Source organism: Micropterus dolomieu, linkage group LG12 (genome assembly GCF_021292245.1).
Source record: "Micropterus dolomieu isolate WLL.071019.BEF.003 ecotype Adirondacks linkage group LG12, ASM2129224v1, whole genome shotgun sequence".
NCBI lineage: Eukaryota > Metazoa > Chordata > Actinopteri > Centrarchiformes > Centrarchidae > Micropterus > Micropterus dolomieu.
The window spans coordinates 24910061-24931267 of record NC_060161.1 but is presented as its reverse complement, the minus strand read 5'-3'; the positions used below and the strand labels follow the sequence as shown (position 1 = coordinate 24931267).

The window sequence follows — 21207 nt, the reverse complement described above, 5'->3', positions numbered from 1 at the left end:
ATAGTGTATGCCCTGAGTTGCTGTGCGTTAACTAAATATTGAAAACTGTACCCTGCTCTCTGGTGTCTTGCATTTGGGTCCTAAACCAGCCTGTCACTAAGCCATTCCTGACAAAATACGATTTGTATGCTTTATATATATCTTCTTTCAGGCTTTTTACTTCATGGTTAACAGGATGAGCACCATGTTTTTGCCTCATACTGAATATGGATACAAAAATTAGGAAAAGAGCCAAACATTCTCCAAGCCTTTGAAATCAAGTCCATTTTCAAGATGTTTACAATGTGAATCCTGACCCGCCCGATGAGTCATTTTCATGTGAATCATCTTGCACATCTCAGCCTGGCTTAACATTCTTACAGATCTGTATTTTTAATTTAATTCAATTTAGAATTAGTTGGAAGTACGGACCGCTCACCTGACTCTTTGAAGCTCTTCTGTAAACTCCAGACACCTAAATCGTGTATCACGTGCAAGACCACACACAGTAATTATGTTACAGCAAACAATCCTGTACACATCAGCTCTTACATGGAAACGCAGACAGAGAGTCCTGAGAAGCTAGTGCGCTAGTGTCAGTGGGTGTGGTCAAATGACATCATTTTACTGAAATGAAACTTACAGTATTTTCCAAAAGTCCATGAAGCCAGAAATAGTGACATTTGGGAATAATTGAGGGAACATTTATTGTTAGAATTCATAAACACACCTCTCTTCACCATACAACCTTCGCTGCATCAATCACACTTAATCAAAAATCAACGTGCAAACAGAGATCTAAAAACTACACTTTCTTTAGATTCTTTAAAATGTCATGCATTTAAAGGCATAGTTCAATTTAGGAAATATATTATGCTTGTTTAATCAATTTTCTTATCTAACCCTTGGCAAGCAACTGTTTAAGCGTATATCTCAATAGGGAATGTGAAGGTGACATCACTCTGTGTGTCATTATGGGTCCACCGCCATATTTACAGGATCGCACCCGCTCTACCCCACTGTATTTGAATTTGTGTGTTGGAGGCTGTGTTTGGATTTTACGTTTTGATAAACGTCGATGGTTGGTCAGTTCAACTCAATCAAGAACTGCCATAGCAACGGCCACTGAAAAGGTAAACAGAGATCGTGGCTGTAAACATGGCACCCACGTCCCACAATGTAACACTGCGTGACGTATCTTCACATTCCCAAAAGAATGTACAATGGTTTATTTATCAAAATGTGAAACTATTCCTATAATTAGGGAGCTTTAGGGGTGCTGGTAAAAAGGTATATATACATATATATCTTTTTGCTTCTGGGCAGAGCCAGGCTAGCTCTGTTCCCCCTGCTCACAGTCTTTATGTTCAGCCAAGCTAACCGCCAACTAGCTCTAGCTTTTATATTTAGTATACAGGGTGGTTTAAATTTTCTTAACACACGTGTACAATTAATATGTTTGTTGAGCAACACTATACATGTAATAAATATACATAAATCATAAAATACAGGATTTCAGTTTTCATAGGGGCTTTTCAGTGTTGTTGTTACAGTCAAACTTGTCCTTAGCTTTGCTTGATCAGGCTTTTCTCATTCACAGGACAAATCACGATGGTATCAGAGGCTTTGTCGCAGCAGTACAGGTAGAAAAAGGGCAAGATCTTTTCCATGAACGTATCTTTGAATGTGTAAATATGGGTCCGAGCCCTAACGTCATAAAAGGACACTTGCCCCTCCTCGTAGTCCACGTACACACCCACTTGTTTGGGCTTGGGGTTAAGGGGGAGCAGTATTGGCGGGGATGTTGACACTCGGTACCCCTGGCCTTTCTTCATGGCCAGAGCCCAGTAGCCCTGGGAAGTGCTTACAGAGATCCTGCCCTTTCTGTTGACAGAAGACCTGGCCACGCCCAGATACCAGTCGTCTTTGTCCCCCACCTGAACCTCCCAGTAATGTCTCCCTGAAGTGAAGCCCTCACGGCCCAGGACGATGACCACTGTGTCAAAGCGGTCTGGGTTGTCTGGGAGGTCCTGCCATGCACCCAGGTGTCTCACCTGACGTCTGTCCTGAGAAAGCTGCAACCATGGGTTGGCTGAGTCAGGGTCCAGAGTGACGTCCACTGCAGAAACGCAAGACATAATGAAGAATTTATTTGTTGGAGGGTTTCAAGAGGATGAAAAATTCAAACCAAATTAAATAAAAAAAAGTTTACCTGCATATTTCAGAACCTTTTTGATCTCTGTAATAAACAAAAGACAAAAGTGTCTGTCCAGCATATTGTGGTGATACTCTCAGTTTAAGATAAAAATGAACAGGAAGATATAAAACATATCTATATAAGGAAATCTTACCACTTTCAGCCAGTTTGCCAACCATTTCATTTAATGAGGCCTCCAGTTTGGATATGGATCGCCTGATCATGCCAACACATGTGTCAGTGGGAACACTGGTTCCAGACCAGTCTTTGACAGAAGGAGGAGTGCTAAGGGCTGGGAAGTTCTACAGAGAGATAGAGCATAAGAAATGACTCAGAAACAAGTTAGTTAATACAATAGCATACCCACAGTTTTAATACAAAATACATCCCCAGTGTACAGTGTATTTTGAATTATGTGCAATTGGTTTGCATCACAGTTCAGAGCAGGAAGAGGGCACTGTTGTTACAAATGATGTAAAAGATCTGATTTTCCTGCCAAACCAGATGGTGGTTAATGGAAAAGTTATTTTACCATGATAATAACCTTTAGTAGAACAGTGGAGAAAAAACAACAACAACAAAAACAGATTTCTTCTTTGCAATGAAAGCAAGAGGGTGATTGGGAACTGTGGGCACAAGCTCAATAGCAATATCAATTTGTGATCCCCGTCTTGCTCTTTCACCTTTAAGAAGTGAATGTGGTCAGTCCGAGCCATGTTCTCCAAGTCTGTGTTCCTCCTCTTCAGCTCAGCAATTTCCCTATCCAGCTCAGCGATGAAGCCTTCAGCCCACCTCTCCGTCTGCCTCTGCTTCTCCTCAATGGACAAAACCAGTTCGGCCTGAGTCCTCTGGATGGAGCGCACCAGCTCTGAGAAGACCTGCACACTCTCCTCAACCTCTCTCTGAGCACTGGCCTGAAAATACAGACAAAATATACAAATCTATGTTGAATAATAATCTTGCTGTAAATGCATTTACTGATGGTATTAGAATTTTAACGTACCAGCACAATCTGTGACAGTGTTCTATATTTAATCTCAGGAGGACTCACTTTGTTTAGTTCCACACACTGTTTGATCTCCTCCACCTTTTTCACTCTGTCCTGTATCATCTGTTGGACGTCTATTTCTGTCCTCTTCAGCTGCGCCTGCACAACATGATTTCACACAAACAAGAATGATGACAGGCACGCACACGATAACTTGATCTTCATTTTTAAAGTTGTAATTGTTTTTGAGGTTTTAGAGACAATTACACAACCATTGCCCATGCACTATATGAGGAAATTATTTTGTGATGACAGATGTAAGTCTTATACAAACATTAACGAGTGGTGAAGCTGCTGTCTGTAAGAGGCATAAATAATAAACCTAAAACATGTCATATGGAACCATTAAACCAAAGGTTTACAGGGTGCAATTAGATTAAATTTAAAGGTTAAATCTTGTAATTGACAACACTCATTGGTGCTGCACCTTATTATGATCCATTGTGGTTGTGACCTTTAGAGGCCGTACAATGGTAGCAAAGAAGGAAGTCGGGTGACACATAACAAATAGTGAGAAAGTCTGCATAAATAGGTGTATGGATGGGTCAAAACCAGGACTTTTACAGAGAAGAACGGTGTTTGAGTCACATGTGCTTTAATTTTAAGTTAAATTATGTATACTGACTTACCAAATGTGTCATCTGGGTCAAATGTGTGTTTAGGTATAAGTTAATTGCCCTTTTGTTTTGTCTTTTTAGCTTGAAAATGTGTTATTACACTGACTGTGAAATTTGTATTTCACTCTAGAAATTTTCACTTTTCTTTGGCTTTCTCATTTGAGAGCTCAATTTAAAACTGCTCTACCTATGACAAATCACTAAAATATCTGATCTTTGCTTTGGTCCACCTCACCTTTTTGTCTGTCCATTCTCTCTCCACAGGGACAGTGTAGTGCGCCCTGTGGTCTGTCTCAGTACAGAGCACACACACACAAGTCTGATCCTTCTTACAGAACAGCTCCAGGAGCCTTTCGTGCTTCGGACACATCCTGTCCTCCATGTTGGCTACGGGCTCTATCAGCTTGTGCTTGGTGAACCTGGCGGAATGAGATTTCAGATGCTCCTCGCAGTAGGAAGTCAGACACACAAGGCAGGATTTGACCGCTTTTGGCCTGCCGTTCCCCAGGCAGACATCACAGAGGACCTCCTCCCAGGAAGGAGGCGGGGTGGAAGAGGAGGGAGATAAAGGGGAGATTTGAGGAGCTGGAGAAGCAGCGATTTGAGGTGAGGGTGGGGGTGATGTTTGGGGCAGCTGAGGTGGAGTCAGTGGCGGCCCCTGAGCTGTGGCTTGAGGTGATGGTGGAGGAGAGGTTTTGGGTGCTGACACAGGCGGGATCAGCGGTGGTAACTCGTCTTGTAGTGGCCTTTTCTCTCCAGGTTTCTCTTTCTTTCTCCTCTCCTCCTCTTGTTTCTGCTTCAGCTCCTCCAGAAGCAGCTGCTTCTGATCTTTCTCCAAAAGCCTCTCCTCATCCTCCTTTTTCCTTCTTTCCATTGTCCACTTCTTTTCTTTTATGTCTTCCTCCTCCTCCCTCACCGTACCTTCTGCACTTCTAACTCTGATCTCCTTGAACTGCTCCGCAATTTCCCTGAGGACCGTGTTAATGCTAATATCAGGCCTTTTGTGGAAAGACTTCTTACACATAGGACACTGGTACAAAGGGCTGGTTTTCCAGTATCCAAGGATGCAGCTCTGGCAGAAGTTGTGTCCGCAAGGGATGGACACCGGGTTGGTGAAGACGTCGAGACAGATGGAGCAGTGCACCTGCTCTTCAGAAAGGTTCCCAGTGGTGGCCATTCCTGCACGGCGGAGAGGCAGGGTCATTTTCAGAGAAAGCAACCGGCCTCTGAATGGGGCATCAAACCTGCTGTGATATTGAGGTCGCTAGGGTTAGATGGCGTGACTTATGGGGTGATTTTCATGCAACTCTACAAAGAAAAGCATGACAGGACTCATTTATATTTACAAGCCAAATATTTGAAAATATAGGTTCTGTCAATTCAAGGTTTTATACCATAAGATTAAGTCAAACTGTTTCTTTTTTTCATAATAAATGAGCCCCTGTGAGTCTTGGGGAGTATTGCCAGACTCTGTATTGATTTTGGTTTGTTTTATTCTTTTTTTAAGTTTGTTGGGTCTGACCCAAAGGCTAAGGCTGATCCATATCAATATCTGAATCTTAATGTAACAACTGATATTCTGTTTGAACATAAATAAAATATATATGCAAAGAGCCCCTTAAATTTAGACAAAGATACTGGGGGTGAGGGAAATAAACTTCTCAGTGCTCTCTGATGGACAAACTATGTAATAGCAACACAGATTTCTCAAACATCTTGTTGGCATTTACTGCAAATTATTCATTATTATTAGCCGTCCACACTACCAATATATTTGTGATAAGCTAATATCTGCTGCTAATATTGGGTATCACAAATGATTTTGTCCAGACCATGACCATCCTAACTTTTTAAAAAAGACATTTGCGCTTTTCCTTGTACTTCTAAATATATCATGCTTGTTAAATTAGCAGAATGTCTGTGAAGTTGTAAGTAAGTGTGTTTGACTTTTAACACAAGCTGCTCTCTGGTTGAGGCCTAGATATTCAGAGCAGATTAACATTGGTTGAGCCAGTGATCTGTCTTGCAGTGTGCTAAACAATATGGATACACGCCTCATGTGCAAACTGACTGCAACAGAAAAAAAAGTCTGTAGCTCAGGTCACAGTTCTTAAGCAGCCAAACAGCAATACAAACAATCCAAAATGCAAACAACACTCCCCTCAGAGACCTACTGGTGCACAGAGCAGATGTAACAGTATAGAAATAAAAATGCAGGAGTGGACGAAGAGCGACAGAAAAAGCAGTGATATGGGGACACTCACCAAAGAGCAGCTGCCTCAAAGCTCCACTGTACACTGACATATGAGACTGGCTGTTACCACTGCCACCTCACACACACACACACACACACACACACACACACACACACACCTCAGCCCTAAAATATACCCCCCTCCCTCTCGTTTTACCCCAGATACAAATTTATACTCCCCCTGCTGTGACGATCAGAGCTCCAGGAGGAATGGCTTTAACTCTTGAGAGAATACAAGGAGTCAAGCATGGATTAAACACAGAAAACAACAAAAAAACAAACAGTGCAGCAGCCTTTAGCTTCCAGTTTGGTAAAGCTCATTAAGTTTGGTTTCGTTAAAGGCACAGTTGTGATGTTAAGCAGTAAGCTTAGCTTAGCATAAAGAAAGAATACAACTGGTGATTTTCAAGGGTAAAAATTACAAGCCTGCTAAAACACCACTCAAGCGGCCTTGCAACCTCACAACACAATGCTCCAGGACATCACTGTGCTAGGCCAAGAAATATTGTGGCACATAACCACCTGAACAAAATCACAAATAGATGTTTATTGATTGATAAGCTGATAAGACAAACTAACAGTAGCTTATACATATCCAGCAGACATGAAGCATTATTAGTATTGTTTTAAGTCCAATATTAACTCCTTTTAGCTCTATTTTGTTCTCCACCAACTCCTGAGAAGAGAAGAAGTATCTAGCTGTTAATGCTCCACTATGTTTACCAGTGTCCGTAAGGCAGCTAGTATACAATAGCTTTATCAGACCTTTTTGCTAAAAACACCGGCTATCTGTGGCTGCAAATAAAGTTGATGAGAGTGGTGTAAGTGAACCAAAACTGCAAAGTTGCGGGACGTAAAGCCAAAACAATGAGCTGAAAGAACTGAAAATGCTCCAAAGAGCTGAGGGGAACTACAGAGTTGAGTGAATAATTCTCTGTGGGTTTGTCACTTTCACATTACATACTTATTTGATCCACTGTGAATGCAAAAACGATGATTAGTGCAGCTTTAAGGACATTTTGTTTTTCTCCAGCAGCCTTTCTAGAGCCCGCTGCGGAGCTAAACACCTTGGACAGGAACAAAGTTAAAGACAAATCCCTTCCTCACCAGTTGAAAAAAATATATATTAAACTTTGTATTCGTTTGTGACTTATCATCTTTAATGAACAAGTTCAGAAAGAAAGTACAAAAGCGAATGTTTAATATAAAAATACAGAACATAGTATCATGGTTCATGAAATAACTCTGCGTCTATATTAAAGCTGGGGAAGGCAAATTATTTTTGTTGTTGTTATATTTATTGAAACTCTTTACATACCAACAGTAATCAATAAATCAAATGCTCTGACACAAAAATGAAAAAAACAACTCTGGTATCTGTGGCTGTAATAAGCATAGCCAATCATTTAATTTGCACTCACTGAGCATGAAAATGTGTTCTGGGGTAGTGGCTTTGGAGGAAGACAGATTTTTTTCATTTGGATACTTCTTAAATCTAAATCTAGCTGCAATGTTGCCTAACCCAGCTTTTGTTTTAAAAAGAAAAGTCCATTACAAACAATGTCACATTCCTACAGAACAGACAGAAATATTTTTTATTTCTTTAGTACTTTAGAAATTACATTTACATCTATTCAACTTCATTGTTTTAATCTGTAAAGTCAGCACAGACTTATAGTTAGAGGTAAACAAAGATAAGTAGGGAAAGTACAGCATTACTCAAACTCAATCTTCTTAACATGTGCTGCCAAAATTAAAAACCTCAGGACAAATTTGGCCTTTGGAATAATCTTCTCTACTCCTTCACATGTTTTTACAGAAAAATATCTGTGTTGTTTATTATGTATACACAAAATTTGAGATAAGTTGTATAAAGTTTAAAATAACTATTGGCTACTATTAAAGAAGCAAATTGTAAATACATTTCTCTGTAATATGAAGTCAGTCAAAACAAAATACCATCCATGTTACATTTTGGTTTCCTCTGACATAAAACTGATGACACGATGCTTGCCTCCATTTTATTACTTCGAAACAGTCACTTGGTAGGTCTGCAGCCTTTATAGGATCTGTGTTGAACCTGATTTTAATTGACAAATGCAATAACACGTCCATATGATGAGGAAGCGTTGCAGCGGGTACATTTGATATGCAAAGTCACTTGTTTTGTTTTTATTTCATTAGACTGAAAGTTGTTTGAGGTAAAGTCCTTTGCAAACAACTGTAACTGCTCACTGAAAAGAGATTCATATTTTAAGATCAAATAAAGGAGGAAATCACATGTTCAAAATGAAAAAAATAAGTATCTGCACTTTTTGTCCTAAAGAGTTTATCAAGGTTTAACCTATGCTGACTGATTCACCAGGCTTTTGACTGGCAGTTGGTCTCAGGTGTGTTTAACAGTGGTTATGATAAGAGGAGAAGAGTTTTTCCCCTCCTGGTCGAGACAGGGGCTAAAGACTGGGTACAGACTCTCATTAAAGGTATCGAGGAAGCTGTAGAGATGCAGACGAGCCTTCACATCATAGAAAGAAATCTGGCCTCCGTCATAATCCAGGAAGATTCCCACTTTGGTGATTGCGGACGGCAGCGTTAGAGGCAGGCGGTACGACGCTAAAGCCTTCACCTCCCCGTTCTTCAGCCACAGGCACCAGTATCCCCCCTCAGGACTCAGCTTGATCTCACCCTTGCGGCGTGCAGAGGCGGTAGCCACGCCAAGCGTCCAGGCAGTCTTGCGCCCCACTTCCACCTCCCAGTAGTGTCGCCCAGAGGTGAGACCCTCTCGGCCCAGGACAAAGAGAGCGGGGTTGAAGCGCTTCGGACCGTCAGTGTGAGAGATCTTATGCTCATCATATCTCACTTGGCGACCATCTTCGGACACAACCAGGTTCTTCTGGGCCGTGGTAGAGTCCAAAATCACCTCACCTGGACAGAACAGAGCAGAGTAGAGCAGAGCAGAATATGAGGCTGGGAGAAGAGTCCATAAACAAAGGCCCTGTTCAGTGTGTGAAATTATGGGGCCCCGAAGTCCCAAAGGATGATTATTTTTTAATTTGGTGAAAAAAAATTTTTTTTTTTTTTTTTGTAGGAAGTGTGGGGCTCTGAATTAAATATAATCATTTGGTGTTGATTATTATCATGGGTGTGTTAAAATGTATGCGGCATTTTAATACAGCTGGTTGAGGTGAAGCTAATTTGAAGTATTTTATAATCTGCTGGGTTGCTCAAAGACCCTGCACACCCAACGCACTTACTTGCCTGATAATGCCTTTCTCAGTACTGCGTGTGTGTGTACAGACTGACATCTGTGTCATTCCCCAGTTAGTTTTGTTGGTGACCTCCTGTGAGTCCTCAAACTCAAACTTGGCAGCTACAATAACTGCAAACATCCCAACTAACTGTAGCTGCAAAATAACACTATTTTCATCTGAAATGCTATAATGGAGTATAACTATAAAGTAACATACATTGAAAGTACTCAAGTACAAGAACCTCAAAATTATACTCAAGTACAGTTCTTGAGTAAGACTAAACTGCAACGTTATGACAGTGAACTTTACACTCTTAAACTGGCTGCATGTCCCCTGGTCTGGGTTTGTCTCTGCTGTGAAGAAGTGGCGCCATCTTATGGAACATTTTGAGAACTGAACATGATATTACACTTTGGCTGCACTGCTCAATATTGTCCAAAACTCCTGCAGACTTCAAAAATCTCCAATGAGAAGAGTCATAACTCCCTGTCCCAAACGAGTGTTAAGTACTGATCCCCACGCTGATAATTTAAAGTCTTACTCACTTGAATAGTTCTGCACCTTCCGGAGCTCTGAGAGAGAGACAGACAGCAAGACATGGACAGAAAGAAAAAGAGACAGACCAAGTCAGCAAGTCATTCAGCTAAAGAGTCAAAGTCAAAGCAGATGGCACGTGTGGGTGGTAAACATGTAGATCTAAACCAGAGCTGTAAATACACAAAACATGTGCTGCTGTCAGTCAGCGCTCTGCTGCTGCCTCTGCATTGATTCCAAGTGGGTGAACTGTGGCGTCAACACTATCTCCATCTGTCCGACCATCTTGTATGTGTGAACATGAGAGAGTGGTGGGGGTTGCAATGATGAGTCACTTTTCTATTTCAAAGTGCTCTTACAGTGACCTACATTTCCCTGATTTGGAGTTTGCACAGGAAGTGTGGTTGGTGTTAGACAAGGAAGGATGGATTTTACTGTAACTTGGTGTAGATACTCCACACAGACACCCAGCAGTGCAGGTTGGCTGTGACTGATTTTAAAAATGATAGAGACACCAAAATGCCACCAAAATTTCTTGCAGTTTACATACTTTTATTTTGAAAGTATACTGTACATGTCGAATGCAAAATACATGTACATGTGTCAATATGTTAGATTATCTAATTACCAAATAATGTATTAAAAAGTTCTAGTTATCATAATTAGTAAAAATATTGAGTAAAAGCAGTATCAGTATGAAATTTACATTTTGACATGTTGTTATAAAGGAGATGAAATAATAGGAACACCTAACAATGCAATTCAGTACAACAGCCCATCAATGAAGCTTATGATGTTTAACTATTGTTGTTTTAAGAAAATAAAAAGTTTAATTTAACGTTTTACAGCTATAGTTTTGTAGTATTGTTGAATGTGACTACATTACTATAAGGTGTTTCTTTTATTTTGTCTGTCAGTCAATTAACTTCGGCTAGCTGCCCTCACCTTTTCCGTACTGCCTTTTGAGCTCCTCCTGGAACTTGTCGATGAGGCTGCTGACAGATGAACGGATGGTTCCCAGGTAGAGGTCAGTGTTGATGCTGACCGCAGACCAATCAACGGGTTCTGGTGGGGACTGCAGCGTCGCCAGGTTCTACAGGAAATGGAAGAGCAAGGTTATACAAGGTATGATGAAATTAAAATATAAGGATGCCTCAGGGGAAATAAAGTCTTTGTGGTAGAAACAACAAACTAAATATGACACTCCAAATAAGTTGGAAAAATCACTATCAGTACTGATAGTGATTTTTCCAAATAAGTTGGAAAAATCACTATCAGTACTGATAGTGATTTTTCCAACTTATTTGGAGTCTTATTGGTTTAATAAGCTTTATGCGGGGGAAAAAATCATTACAGTGTGCAGATTTATCTCTATAAGTCTGAGTCTAGTAATGCAAATAACCATCCCAGTCTACACAGTATCACTTGTGTAGGATATTATAAGCTAATTTACATCAGAAGAGTTACAGATATAGAATAGTGTTTGATTGCATAATCTTAACTTTGCTCTTACAAACACTGTGTCTGGGTATGTGTGGCTTTGTGAAAATAAAAAATCTAAACTGGTAACTTCAAAGACATCTTTCATGAGATAAAATCAACATTTTATCTACATAAACAATCCAGGATAAATGCACAAGGGGAACATCCGTAACAGCTGGCTCTGTTCATAGAGGCTTTTGATGTTGTGTCACTAATATTCCAGCAACTACAGCTGGTGCAACCATGGGGGTCCGCTGGATAATTAGCTGGGTGGAAATTATTTGGATAAATAATGAAGATAGAAAAGGAGAGGTAATTTAACAAATATATATTTTCCATCCCGGTCTGCAACATTATTAATAACAGTATAGTCTGTTAAGGTAGACATCTTTCAGATTTCCATTACTGTGAGTATAGCAGCTTACACTGCTATGTCTTAAGGCCTTAGCCCTTTATCTAATTAGCTCTCTTGCTGCGTCCTAAATGCATATTAAATGTGTTTTGTGTATGTAGGCTGCACTCTGGGAAAATTACTAATGAAGTAATCTTTGAAAGGCCAGCATGCATTTTTAAAATTATAGTTGGTAGGTGTGGTCGTGATTTTAAATATTGATCATCAATAATGATGAAAGAACTGGAAGAACTACACCAAAGCTGCAGAAAAGTGGGACATTGTGGAGGGTCATGCAAATGTGGCAAACAACAAAAATGTATTATTTTGAAATTCTGAAAATCATCTTGAATCTCGTCATGTTCTTACTAAATGACAGCTCTGGGAACAACTACAGTCACTCCATATTTGTTTGTGTTCATATTTGAAATGTGTTCTTTAATCACAGCTGAATATGCCGTCTGACAAAAAAAAACACATTTGATCCTCCAAACTTTAGTTTCTCACGAGCCTGACCTCCAACATGGCTGCCACGGGATGTGTTGTGTCACTTGAGAGCCTGTACTATACCTGTAGGAAGACCACTTTGTCCTGGGTCTGTGTGTAGGATTCCAGCTCATTGTTCCTCCTCCTCAGTTGGCTGAGTTCGTTCTCCAATCCTCGGGCCAGTTCCTGAGCGTGGCGCTCAGCATCACGCTGCCTCATGGTGATCAGCTCCACCAACTCCGCCTGACTCTGCTCCACCATACGCTGCAGCTCCGCATAAACCTGCCAGCTTTCCTCCAACTCCTTCTGAGCGCTGGCCTGCAAAGAAGGGGGCATGGGATAAAGGTTAATGTGAATATTGTCAAAATCACCATTAGTCAAGGTCAGATTAAAGCTCAACTCAAAAGGGTCCAGATAAATCAAATCCTCCTGAAAACCAAATTCTATATATATTTATTTCTTAAAACTTAGAACTCTGCTATCTTTACACACACATGTCAGGTTCAGAGTACTACAAAGTCTGTGTATAATGTTGTATAAAGTTTAAGAAAATAACCCTGATGATGTCACGGCAATGTCATCAGAGTTATCTCAGCTTGGACTGGGAGTCTATAATTGAAAGCCTGCATTACAAACTTTAAGTGCAGAGTTTTAAAAAAAAAAAGTAGTTGTTGTTTTTCAAAGGGGCTATATGTAGTTTTTCTACTAAAATTAATCCTTTTTTTATTGCCTGTGTGTAAAAGGGTTGTAATCTGACATTAAAATGATCAGCTTTCCGGGTTTGGCTATTAACTCTGAAGGCAAGTATTCCTATTCCTTTTTGAAGGCTCCGGGTCGGACTTTCCGCGAAATCCAGTGACTGACACCTGCATGCGCGCTCCCGAGACTCTCGCTTTGTCTACTGACTTTGCACTCAGCAGCGACGACACTGCAACTTATGACATGGAGGCTGCTAACACTAAGAAACGACCTGCTCCCAGCACAACACAGACTCCAACACCAACTCCACATAAGGATAAAAAACAAAAAAAAGTTTTATCTGCTGAAGCTCGTCAGGCCAAATGTGAATCGGATCGACTTCGGACGAAAACACGGATCAACATCGGCAGGGCTTTTGAATCATGGACAAACCTTGTTTTGGGTATAAAAACAGACCCAGAGTTGGCTTTCATCCTATTGGACAGGTAAGCTAACATTACTACAAAGCATGTAAAATATATTTTGATTTTGTGCCTCAGTTGGCTCAAGTTAGATAGCGTTAGCTCGCCGGCTAGCGCAGAGCAGTTGTTAATGTTGTCCGGTGCAAAGTTATATCGCTTTCACATTACTTCACCAACTAATGCAACCCATGTTACTTTCCTCTGTAGCACTGTTATGTCAAAGTGTCAAAGCCTGCAAGAAATGATGTAATGGTAAAAAGCTAATGTGGAGCGATTTGTTTACTATCCCATAGTGATGCAGCCACGAGCAGCCAGCTAACGCTACAGTAGCTCGGACTCGCCTTTGCTTCATAATGTTCAATTTAGATTTATTGCCTTTTACTGATACTCAGGTACACAGCTTCTCCACCTCTCAGTCGCTGTAACTAACATGACCCACATAATATACAACACGGAGGAAGAGACATCCACTAACACTACAGTAAATTTACTTACTGTTATAAAGTGTGACACAATCTCGTCCAGCTCACTAACGTTAACAGTTTCATTATCGTCCAAAACATGTAGCGGTGCTAAAATTGCCGAGCCTGACAGATACACAGATAGTAAAGACAGTTACTGAAAGCAGCAGGCGAGCTAACGATGTAGCACGTCGGCTAAATGCAGTCACTGTAACTTTATCATGTAACGAGCATGGATTAGTTCAACATCAAGCTGATAAAAATATTACTGTAACGTTGTAGTGGGAGTTTACCTGAGTTTCCAGCATGTTGTGTGAAGCTGGCTCCCTACCTGTCTATAGCCGCTTTCACTTTTTTCGGGAGTACCGTGCCAATGTGCCGTGTGAAAAGCCAAGGCCTGCATGCTGGTGTTCCTGTGTTTATTGCAGGATTTCTGTATGAAAGCGGTTGTGTTTCGGATTCTGCTCGCTCATGAGTTCAAGCGAGCACCCATACGAGCACACGCCTGGTTGCAATCTTAAAACCGCACCGCTAGTGGCCGCTGGAAACTACATAATGCCCCGTTAAATCTGTGAAACCCCAACTTTATGTATGTGTAATAATAAATTACTGTAGTATTACTTTAAATTTAAACTGTTTCAAATCTGGAACAAACTCACAGAAATCCTGAGGTCTGTTCACTGTCTTTTATGAAAATTTATATTTGGAACCATTTGCTCATAGGTGCTGTGCCACAACTGGACTGTAATTTTTATTCTCCCAATTAATTTAAATTTAATTTTGTATAATCTGATTTTTATCTGCTATGTTATTTTACTCGTTTTAAATCTTTATATGTGTCTTTTTATAGCACCTCATTTTTCCTTTATTTCTTCTCTTAATGCCATTTTATGTCTTATGTAGAAAATCTCTTTGAAGTACTATGTTGAGGGTGTGATACAAATAAACTTGCCTCTCCTTTAAGTGTCTGTTGCCTACAATGTTCCCACATCTGTCTCTCCCAAACCCTTCCTCTTCATCTAGTGATTGAAAGGGTTAGGCCTAAAATAGAACAAGTAAGAGTCCAATAAATTTAGCTGTGAAGCACTGTAGTTTCTGTAATCACGCCCCTGAGTGGCTCAGAAAGTGTCTGTCTGCTGCTTGTACAACTGGACTAACAGGCCTTCCCCCACCCAAGCATGGGAAACTACCACGCTTCTTATCTTAAACTTAACAAAAACATTTCAGTAAGTTTACAACTACATTTATGCTTTAATTTAAATAAACAAAAGCGGGTAATCCTTCGCGCTTTCATTTCTAATCCTCGAGGTAGGATATAAGTAAGGTAAATGTTTACGCTAGTCAAACTGGTTGGACAGTTTCAGACAACTATCTGACTTTCTCTCTAAGAGAAAAACAAACTGCATTAGCAGGCCGTCCTCTCCATGATCACAGAGCACAAGCGGTACAAGAAAGATGCGGGCAAAGTCCTCACCAAATGTGGTGCAGATTTTCTAACAAAGTAAATCTACAGTACGATGGGTGATTTGTAAAAGTGAAATGTTATCCCAGCAACAGCTATGTTTCCTGTCAAAGTATCCTTAAGCAACCGTCTGCTCCCGATTGTGTAAGCTTTCCTAGATCTGAGTGCTGCTTGAAGTGCAAATAAAGCTTTAGAGCTTCAGCACATGAGGCTACATTAGAGTAGACTGGGTAAATATTTAATATGCAGTACAGGAGGGAAGAGTACAACAGCGTTAAGACAGACTGCCTGATCAACACAGACTTTAAAACACATGACTGACATGTTAGAAATCACCTACATGGCAACTCACTCTAAATTAGAAGACTGATAATACAAATTTGGATATTGGTCAGTCGGTGTCAAACACTTTTTAAATAACACATGTATTATAAGTGACAAAACAGCAAAATGAACATGTATAGCTTAAGTTCCTGAATAGATCAATTCTACAGGTTCATCCTGTAAATAATAAGTGTGTTCAATTTTAAATTCAAAATGATTACTTAAATCCATATAGTTATCTATGTGGATTTGATCAAATAGAGGCTGTAGGCATCGTTAAAAAAAACTGCCACTTGACTTAACTTTTAAACCTCTTGAGTATTTTCACCCAGGTTACCCTGACTCAAATAACACACAATAACTCAAAGGCAATATCTTGATTCCTAAATAGTTTTCTACTAGCCGACTCACCTTGATGACTTTTATGGATTGTTTAATCTCGTCCAGTTTCTTGGATCTCTCCTTGATCAAATGTTTAAGCTCCGACCTCTTCTTCCCCACAATACTCTGTAAAAAGAAAATCAGGTTTGTGGCGACTAAAATTAGTATTGACACAGCTTTATACCACTGAAACCATATGAAAATCCTTGCAACTGTCAGTGAGGCAGTGGAAAACCAGCTAAATGTCAAAACTATCACTGGTTTTAAGGCTTCTACAAAGTCCACCAATCAATCCAAAAATTAGTTGTGAAAACATTTTTGCATACGAACTGGTTAAAATCTAATTTCATATAAAAGTTTGTATATGCCACCATTAAACTATGGTTAATTCAAAATGAAATAATTATTATAGGACTGTTTTATAGTTTGTTGTCTTTTTACAAGAGTTTCTTAAAATAATACTGATAATTAGAAGGTGTGGTAGCAGCATTTGTTTTTTCTCATTGTTTTTTATTCTACCGTTATTTAACAAAACAGCTCACCATCTTCTTCTTCCACTCGTGGTCAGACGAGACAATGTCGTGGGATTTGTGCGTGGTCTCAGCGCAGGCTGTGCAGATGCAGGTGTGGTCTGTGCGGCAGAAGACCTCCAGAAGACGTTTGTGTTTCTTACAGATCTTCTCCTCCAGGTGAAAAGTGGGTTCGATCAGGCGATGCGATATCAGAGACTTCACCTGGGAATTAGATCATACAGGGAGAAAGCCATGTATTTGAATAAGCAAATATAGAAATAACAAACTCAGGAATGTGGTTCGACCCAGTGGGAAGTTGACCCTAACCACGGGTACATTCAGTGAATCTGCAAAGTGGCTTGTAGTAGCAGGCTATTTGAACTGTGAAGCTCAGAGCATATTATTATGGAATGCATATATCCTAAAATCCTATTTATCGGTTGTACCAGAACAGGTTTACATGGTTTAATTAAAAAAAAAAACACCATATTTTTTTTCAAACTGCACATTGCTGCATCTGCTCTTTTTACCCTGTGTGTTGAAGGCAACACACAGTGATACATCTTGTCTCTAAATGATCTTTGTTGGGAGTTGCACATGCGCAGTTCCTAGTTAAGGACTACTAGCTAATCAGAAGCAGAGAAGGGCGGGTCAGTGAGAAGCAAACACAGCTTCAGTTCAGCTGTACATGTTGCTGACCAGCTTGGCTGGAGCAAGAATTTCAGAGTGGTGAGTTATTAATCTGTAACAAATGTATCTTTCATCCATAAAGTTTTAACTGAGCTCTGTCTCTACATCACAGTAACAACTTCATGTCCATTGACTGTCTGGAGGGTAGCTAGTGTTTGGAAGGGAGAGGAGGTGTGTGCTGCAGCTCAGTGTTTTTCCACCAGTGTTTTTGAGGGTGTGTCAGAGTAGCTGCTTGGAGCGTTATGAGGCGCATTTAGCTTTCATCCCTGTGAGGTCACAGGGATGAAAGGGAAGCGACTGAACTACAAACGAGCTGTTTTCAAGCAGCTCAGAGCAGAGCTTTCTGTGGGAGATGGGAACTCCCTTTGGGCTGGACTTTGGGCTATTTCACTTTGCGAACCTGTTACATGCACAAAAAAGGTAAATAACTCAATAATGGAGAGGGAAAAAGCATAATACCACTTCTTTAAAAACTAAAAATGTCTGTTATTAAACACCTTAAATGTAAAATTATATATAACTATGCACCATTGAAAATGCATCCTTGTTTTTAAAAGTCATTAACATATATGATATAGTATAAAATGGAATACAATGGAAAAAAAGTGTGTTTAATTTTACTTTCAAGTTCAACTGTTACAACATAAGAAATAATAAAATGATAACGAACAAAGAGAGGCATTGCCAAGGAGAAAGAAAACTGATTTTTATTATCTTGCAATAACCCGAAAGAAAAAAACACAACTGACCTTCTTATGATTTTTCAGGTGGGCCTCACAGAATGACCCAGGACAATTCACACAAGACTTGAGCGCCTTTAACTTCCTCCCGATACAGGCATCACAGGGAACCTCCCCAGCCTGGGCAAACTCCCCGGTGTCGGGCCCTGGAGAGCCCCCAAAGCCTGTATCTGAGCTCAGATTCAGTGTGGATCCCCTGGTAGCAGCCCCGGCTCCCACAGCTCCTCCAGCTCCTCCAGCTCCTCCGGCCAGCATCAGCCCCTGGAACTGTGAGGAGATCTCAGCCAGGACCCTGTTGACACTCATCTCAGGTTTTCTGGAGTACCTCTTCTTGCACATGGGGCAGATGAACTTCTTACTGTGGTTCCAGTAGCCCTGTAGGCAGGCCTTGCAGAAACTGTGGCCGCAGGGTGTGGAGACGGGCTCCACAAACACCTCTAGACAAATGGAGCAGCTAAACTGCTCTTCAGAGAGGGCCCGGCATCTCGGAGAGCTTCCGTCTGGCAGAAAGATGCAGGAAATGAGAGAGACATAGAGACATGATATAGATTAGAGTCTTACGGTATGTTTCCAGATTGGCAAATACTGAAATGGAGAAATACTAAAACTTGACTACTGAATTTGTTCGGCTTCTGACTTGTTTCGCTGCCTTCTCAGGTCCTTTACAACTTTATGTCACAAATGAGTTTCTAAGATCACAGTTATGTCAGAGACGTGAACTGAAGCGTGAATCACTGTGAAACTGCCTGAGAAGGGATTTCAGGACAGAAGTCTAGCAGTTGCACTAGCAGATTTAGGAAAACATGATTTAATACTTGACTAAAGAAATGTTGTTTTCTGCATGCTTTATCTGACAGTAAGTCATGCTGTATGTGCTGATATTGAGCGAAATTATGGACGATTATGTACCTGTGTTGCCCTCTGTCTAACTACAGGGTCAAAGGTCCGTGTGTGTGCAGCTATAATCTGGTATTGTTCCTTTGGCACTTGAGTTAGATCATACAGAGTCACAGAGGAGAAGTGTAATGAGGTCATTTTGTATCATGACCTGTAAAATCTTCAAAATCCAGATGTGGTTTGGTTCAATTTTTAAAGTGAGAATATAATTTACATTCAAATGCTTTAATTTAATGGAACAAAGGAATGCACTGTAACATAATGCCTCGTTTGTCTTTTTGTATATCTTCTCCCTGATCTTGTTATAGCACCCTCAAACCCCACAAAAGAAAAAGAAAAATAGTTTAACTAGAAAAGCTAAAACAGCTACTTTTTCATCCCAAATTCGTAAGTGTTATCAGATATTCTGTACAAGATAACAACAAGCCTTTTCACACAAGCAGGAAGTGTATTTAAGAGCGTCATTCTGTCCTGAGTGCAACTATCTGAGGAATGCAGAAACTCAGGACCTTCTACCTAACAGCACCTTCTGCCTGTTTAGCTACAGGTTTTAAAGTAAACACAAGTCCCGCTGGAAATTTACACTGAACCAGTGACAACACGCAACCACAGTTTTTTTTGTGATTTTTAGGCCTAAATGTTGTTTTTATTGCAGATAAACTAGATGTCACAGAATCAGTATTTATAATGTAAAAAAACAATGTAGATTATTCTTTTTCAATTATGCAACAGCCACTAAAAACAACAAGTATACATATCTTCCACTATAGGATTATTTCAGGACATTAAGTCAGCTACAATAACACAAGCAATTGTTTTAAATAATATCAGCTTTTTCGCATTCATCATAGCTAAAAACAACATATGCTCTCAGCTGAAAGTCTCCATTTATAAATGGCACTGAAATAGGTTTTCTCTAATGCTTTATTGTGAAGTACGTTCAACTTCATTTCACTGTCTGACTGTACATATGGCACAAGCTACACAGAAAACCATATAACCTTATAAACAAAAGATTCCCAAAACATAACACGTCCCATAGTCAAAAACAAGATTTATTAGGTGAAGTAGAACTTACCCTGCATGTTTCTGTCTGACGTGGAGCAGTGCAGTCCTGGCTATGAATATCACACCGAAAGGAGCAGGACTCCTTCCTGAAACTTGAAGTGGTCCTCCCACTCTCAGTGTGACACACCTTACCTTCCATGCAGGCCGTCCTTTTGTTAACACGCTCTGATTTCTATGGCCCTGCCATGTAGTTATGCAAAACCTTTACCCCAGAGGACGTGCTGTGCTTTCTCCATTTATATAGGTCTTTCCTGATCAGTAGGACACTTAAACAACTAAATGCAGATTGTGGAAATAAGCTAGCAGTTGTTGGTGAGCTAACAAATTTAGTTGTTTGTCACATTTTTCTGTAGTTTCTGCCTTTGTCTCATTCTAAAAGATTACAAATGCTACAAAATAGTTGAACTCCAGAAAGAAGTGTACGGTATCATAAACTCTGACAAAAGATCCTGCACACTGTAATCACTTGTATTCAGCCTACATTCTTCCACTCTAACAAGTGACACACTGATATCAAGGTTAAAGAAAATGTAGCTACTTCTCATTGGATAATGTGGGATTATCTGAAAGTACCTTTTTCTTTTACAATGATGAAAGAACAAAACAAAAATACAGCACCCTGTTATTTGTAAAGCTTGGCAATACATTTTCTTCAAATTGTTAGAGTTAGGGTTGGATCTACAAAAAATGTCCAAAAACTGGTTAAAAAAAGGTTAAACTCACACAAATCCATGGAACAAGTAAAATGCTTAACAAGCCACGCACAAACACCAGAAATACAAGTAACCATGTACAAACATACATAAAGAACATGCAAAACTACTGTAGAAGGGAAGGTAAACGTTCGAGTCTTGGCCTCTACCTTGATGAACAACATCTGGCTCTCCTCTTAATCCACAAACATCCTCACCCTGCACACTTGCATGCACACAAAATATTGCCCTCCATCCCTGTGACCTACAGTCCACAAGCCGCACTCCGGAGAGGGATTGATCTGCTCCCTCCTCCGCTAAGTGCCGGAAGCGACTCCCTGTACCCTGTTGGATTTCTCCTTTTCCCCGACCTCCCAGTAGTGTCTTTCTTTTGAAGACTTTACCGTCTTCAGAGACAATAAGGCCCTGCAGTGTCAAGGTCAATGGTGATGTCCTCTGTTAGAATATGTCATTCTTACTGTATAATGGCATGTAACATTCAGGTCGAAGAGGAAAGTGACTTCATTTTAAGTTAAATTTGAATAAAAATCAGACAGAAATATCCAACTTTGAAGTCAGTG

The 21207-nt window shown here is 40.2% G+C and overlaps 2 protein-coding genes and 1 long non-coding RNA gene across 3 annotated transcripts in view; 1 reads left to right on the top strand and 2 right to left on the bottom strand.

Annotated features, from left to right (window-relative positions):
• Positions 1-5018, bottom strand: part of LOC123979862 — a 10728-nt gene extending 5710 nt beyond the window's left edge. Inside the window, exons 1-7 of the mRNA XM_046063970.1 lie at positions 4758-5018; positions 4077-4370; positions 3228-3323; positions 2860-3090; positions 2331-2478; positions 2192-2218; positions 1555-2098 (exon numbers count right to left, since the gene is read on the bottom strand). Of these exons, the coding sequence (XP_045919926.1) occupies positions 1555-2098; positions 2192-2218; positions 2331-2478; positions 2860-3090; positions 3228-3323; positions 4077-4370; positions 4758-5018 (1601 nt within the window). The remainder of the gene's footprint in view (positions 1-1554; positions 2099-2191; positions 2219-2330; positions 2479-2859; positions 3091-3227; positions 3324-4076; positions 4371-4757) is intronic.
• Positions 5019-7233: 2215 nt separating this feature from the next.
• btr12 (bloodthirsty-related gene family, member 12) lies at positions 7234-20310 on the bottom strand. Its single transcript, XM_046064256.1, has 8 exons — positions 19945-20310; positions 17979-18469; positions 16570-16761; positions 16058-16153; positions 12324-12557; positions 10826-10973; positions 9892-9918; positions 7234-9020 (listed from the first exon to the last, which is right to left on the bottom strand). Exons 1-8 carry the CDS (start codon positions 19949-19951, stop codon positions 8482-8484), a joined length of 1734 nt encoding a protein of 577 aa, XP_045920212.1. The 5' UTR covers positions 19952-20310; the 3' UTR covers positions 7234-8481.
• On the top strand, positions 17589-19128 carry LOC123980067. The gene is made up of 2 exons (XR_006827363.1): positions 17589-17649; positions 17997-19128. It is a non-coding gene; the product is annotated as an uncharacterized LOC123980067 (long non-coding RNA).
• Positions 20311-21207: the final 897 nt, after the last annotated feature.

Excerpts from the sequence above, each read along its gene's own strand:
- btr12 (XM_046064256.1), bottom strand. Across the intron at positions 16,154-16,569 it reads ACGAGTGGAAGAAGAAGATG|AGTATTGTGGGGAAGAAGAG; the intron begins GTGAGCTGTTTT and ends TTCTTTTTACAG. Across the intron at positions 10,974-12,323 it reads ACAAAGTGGTCTTCCTACAG|AACCTGGCGACGCTGCAGTC; the intron begins GTATAGTACAGG and ends CATTTCCTGTAG.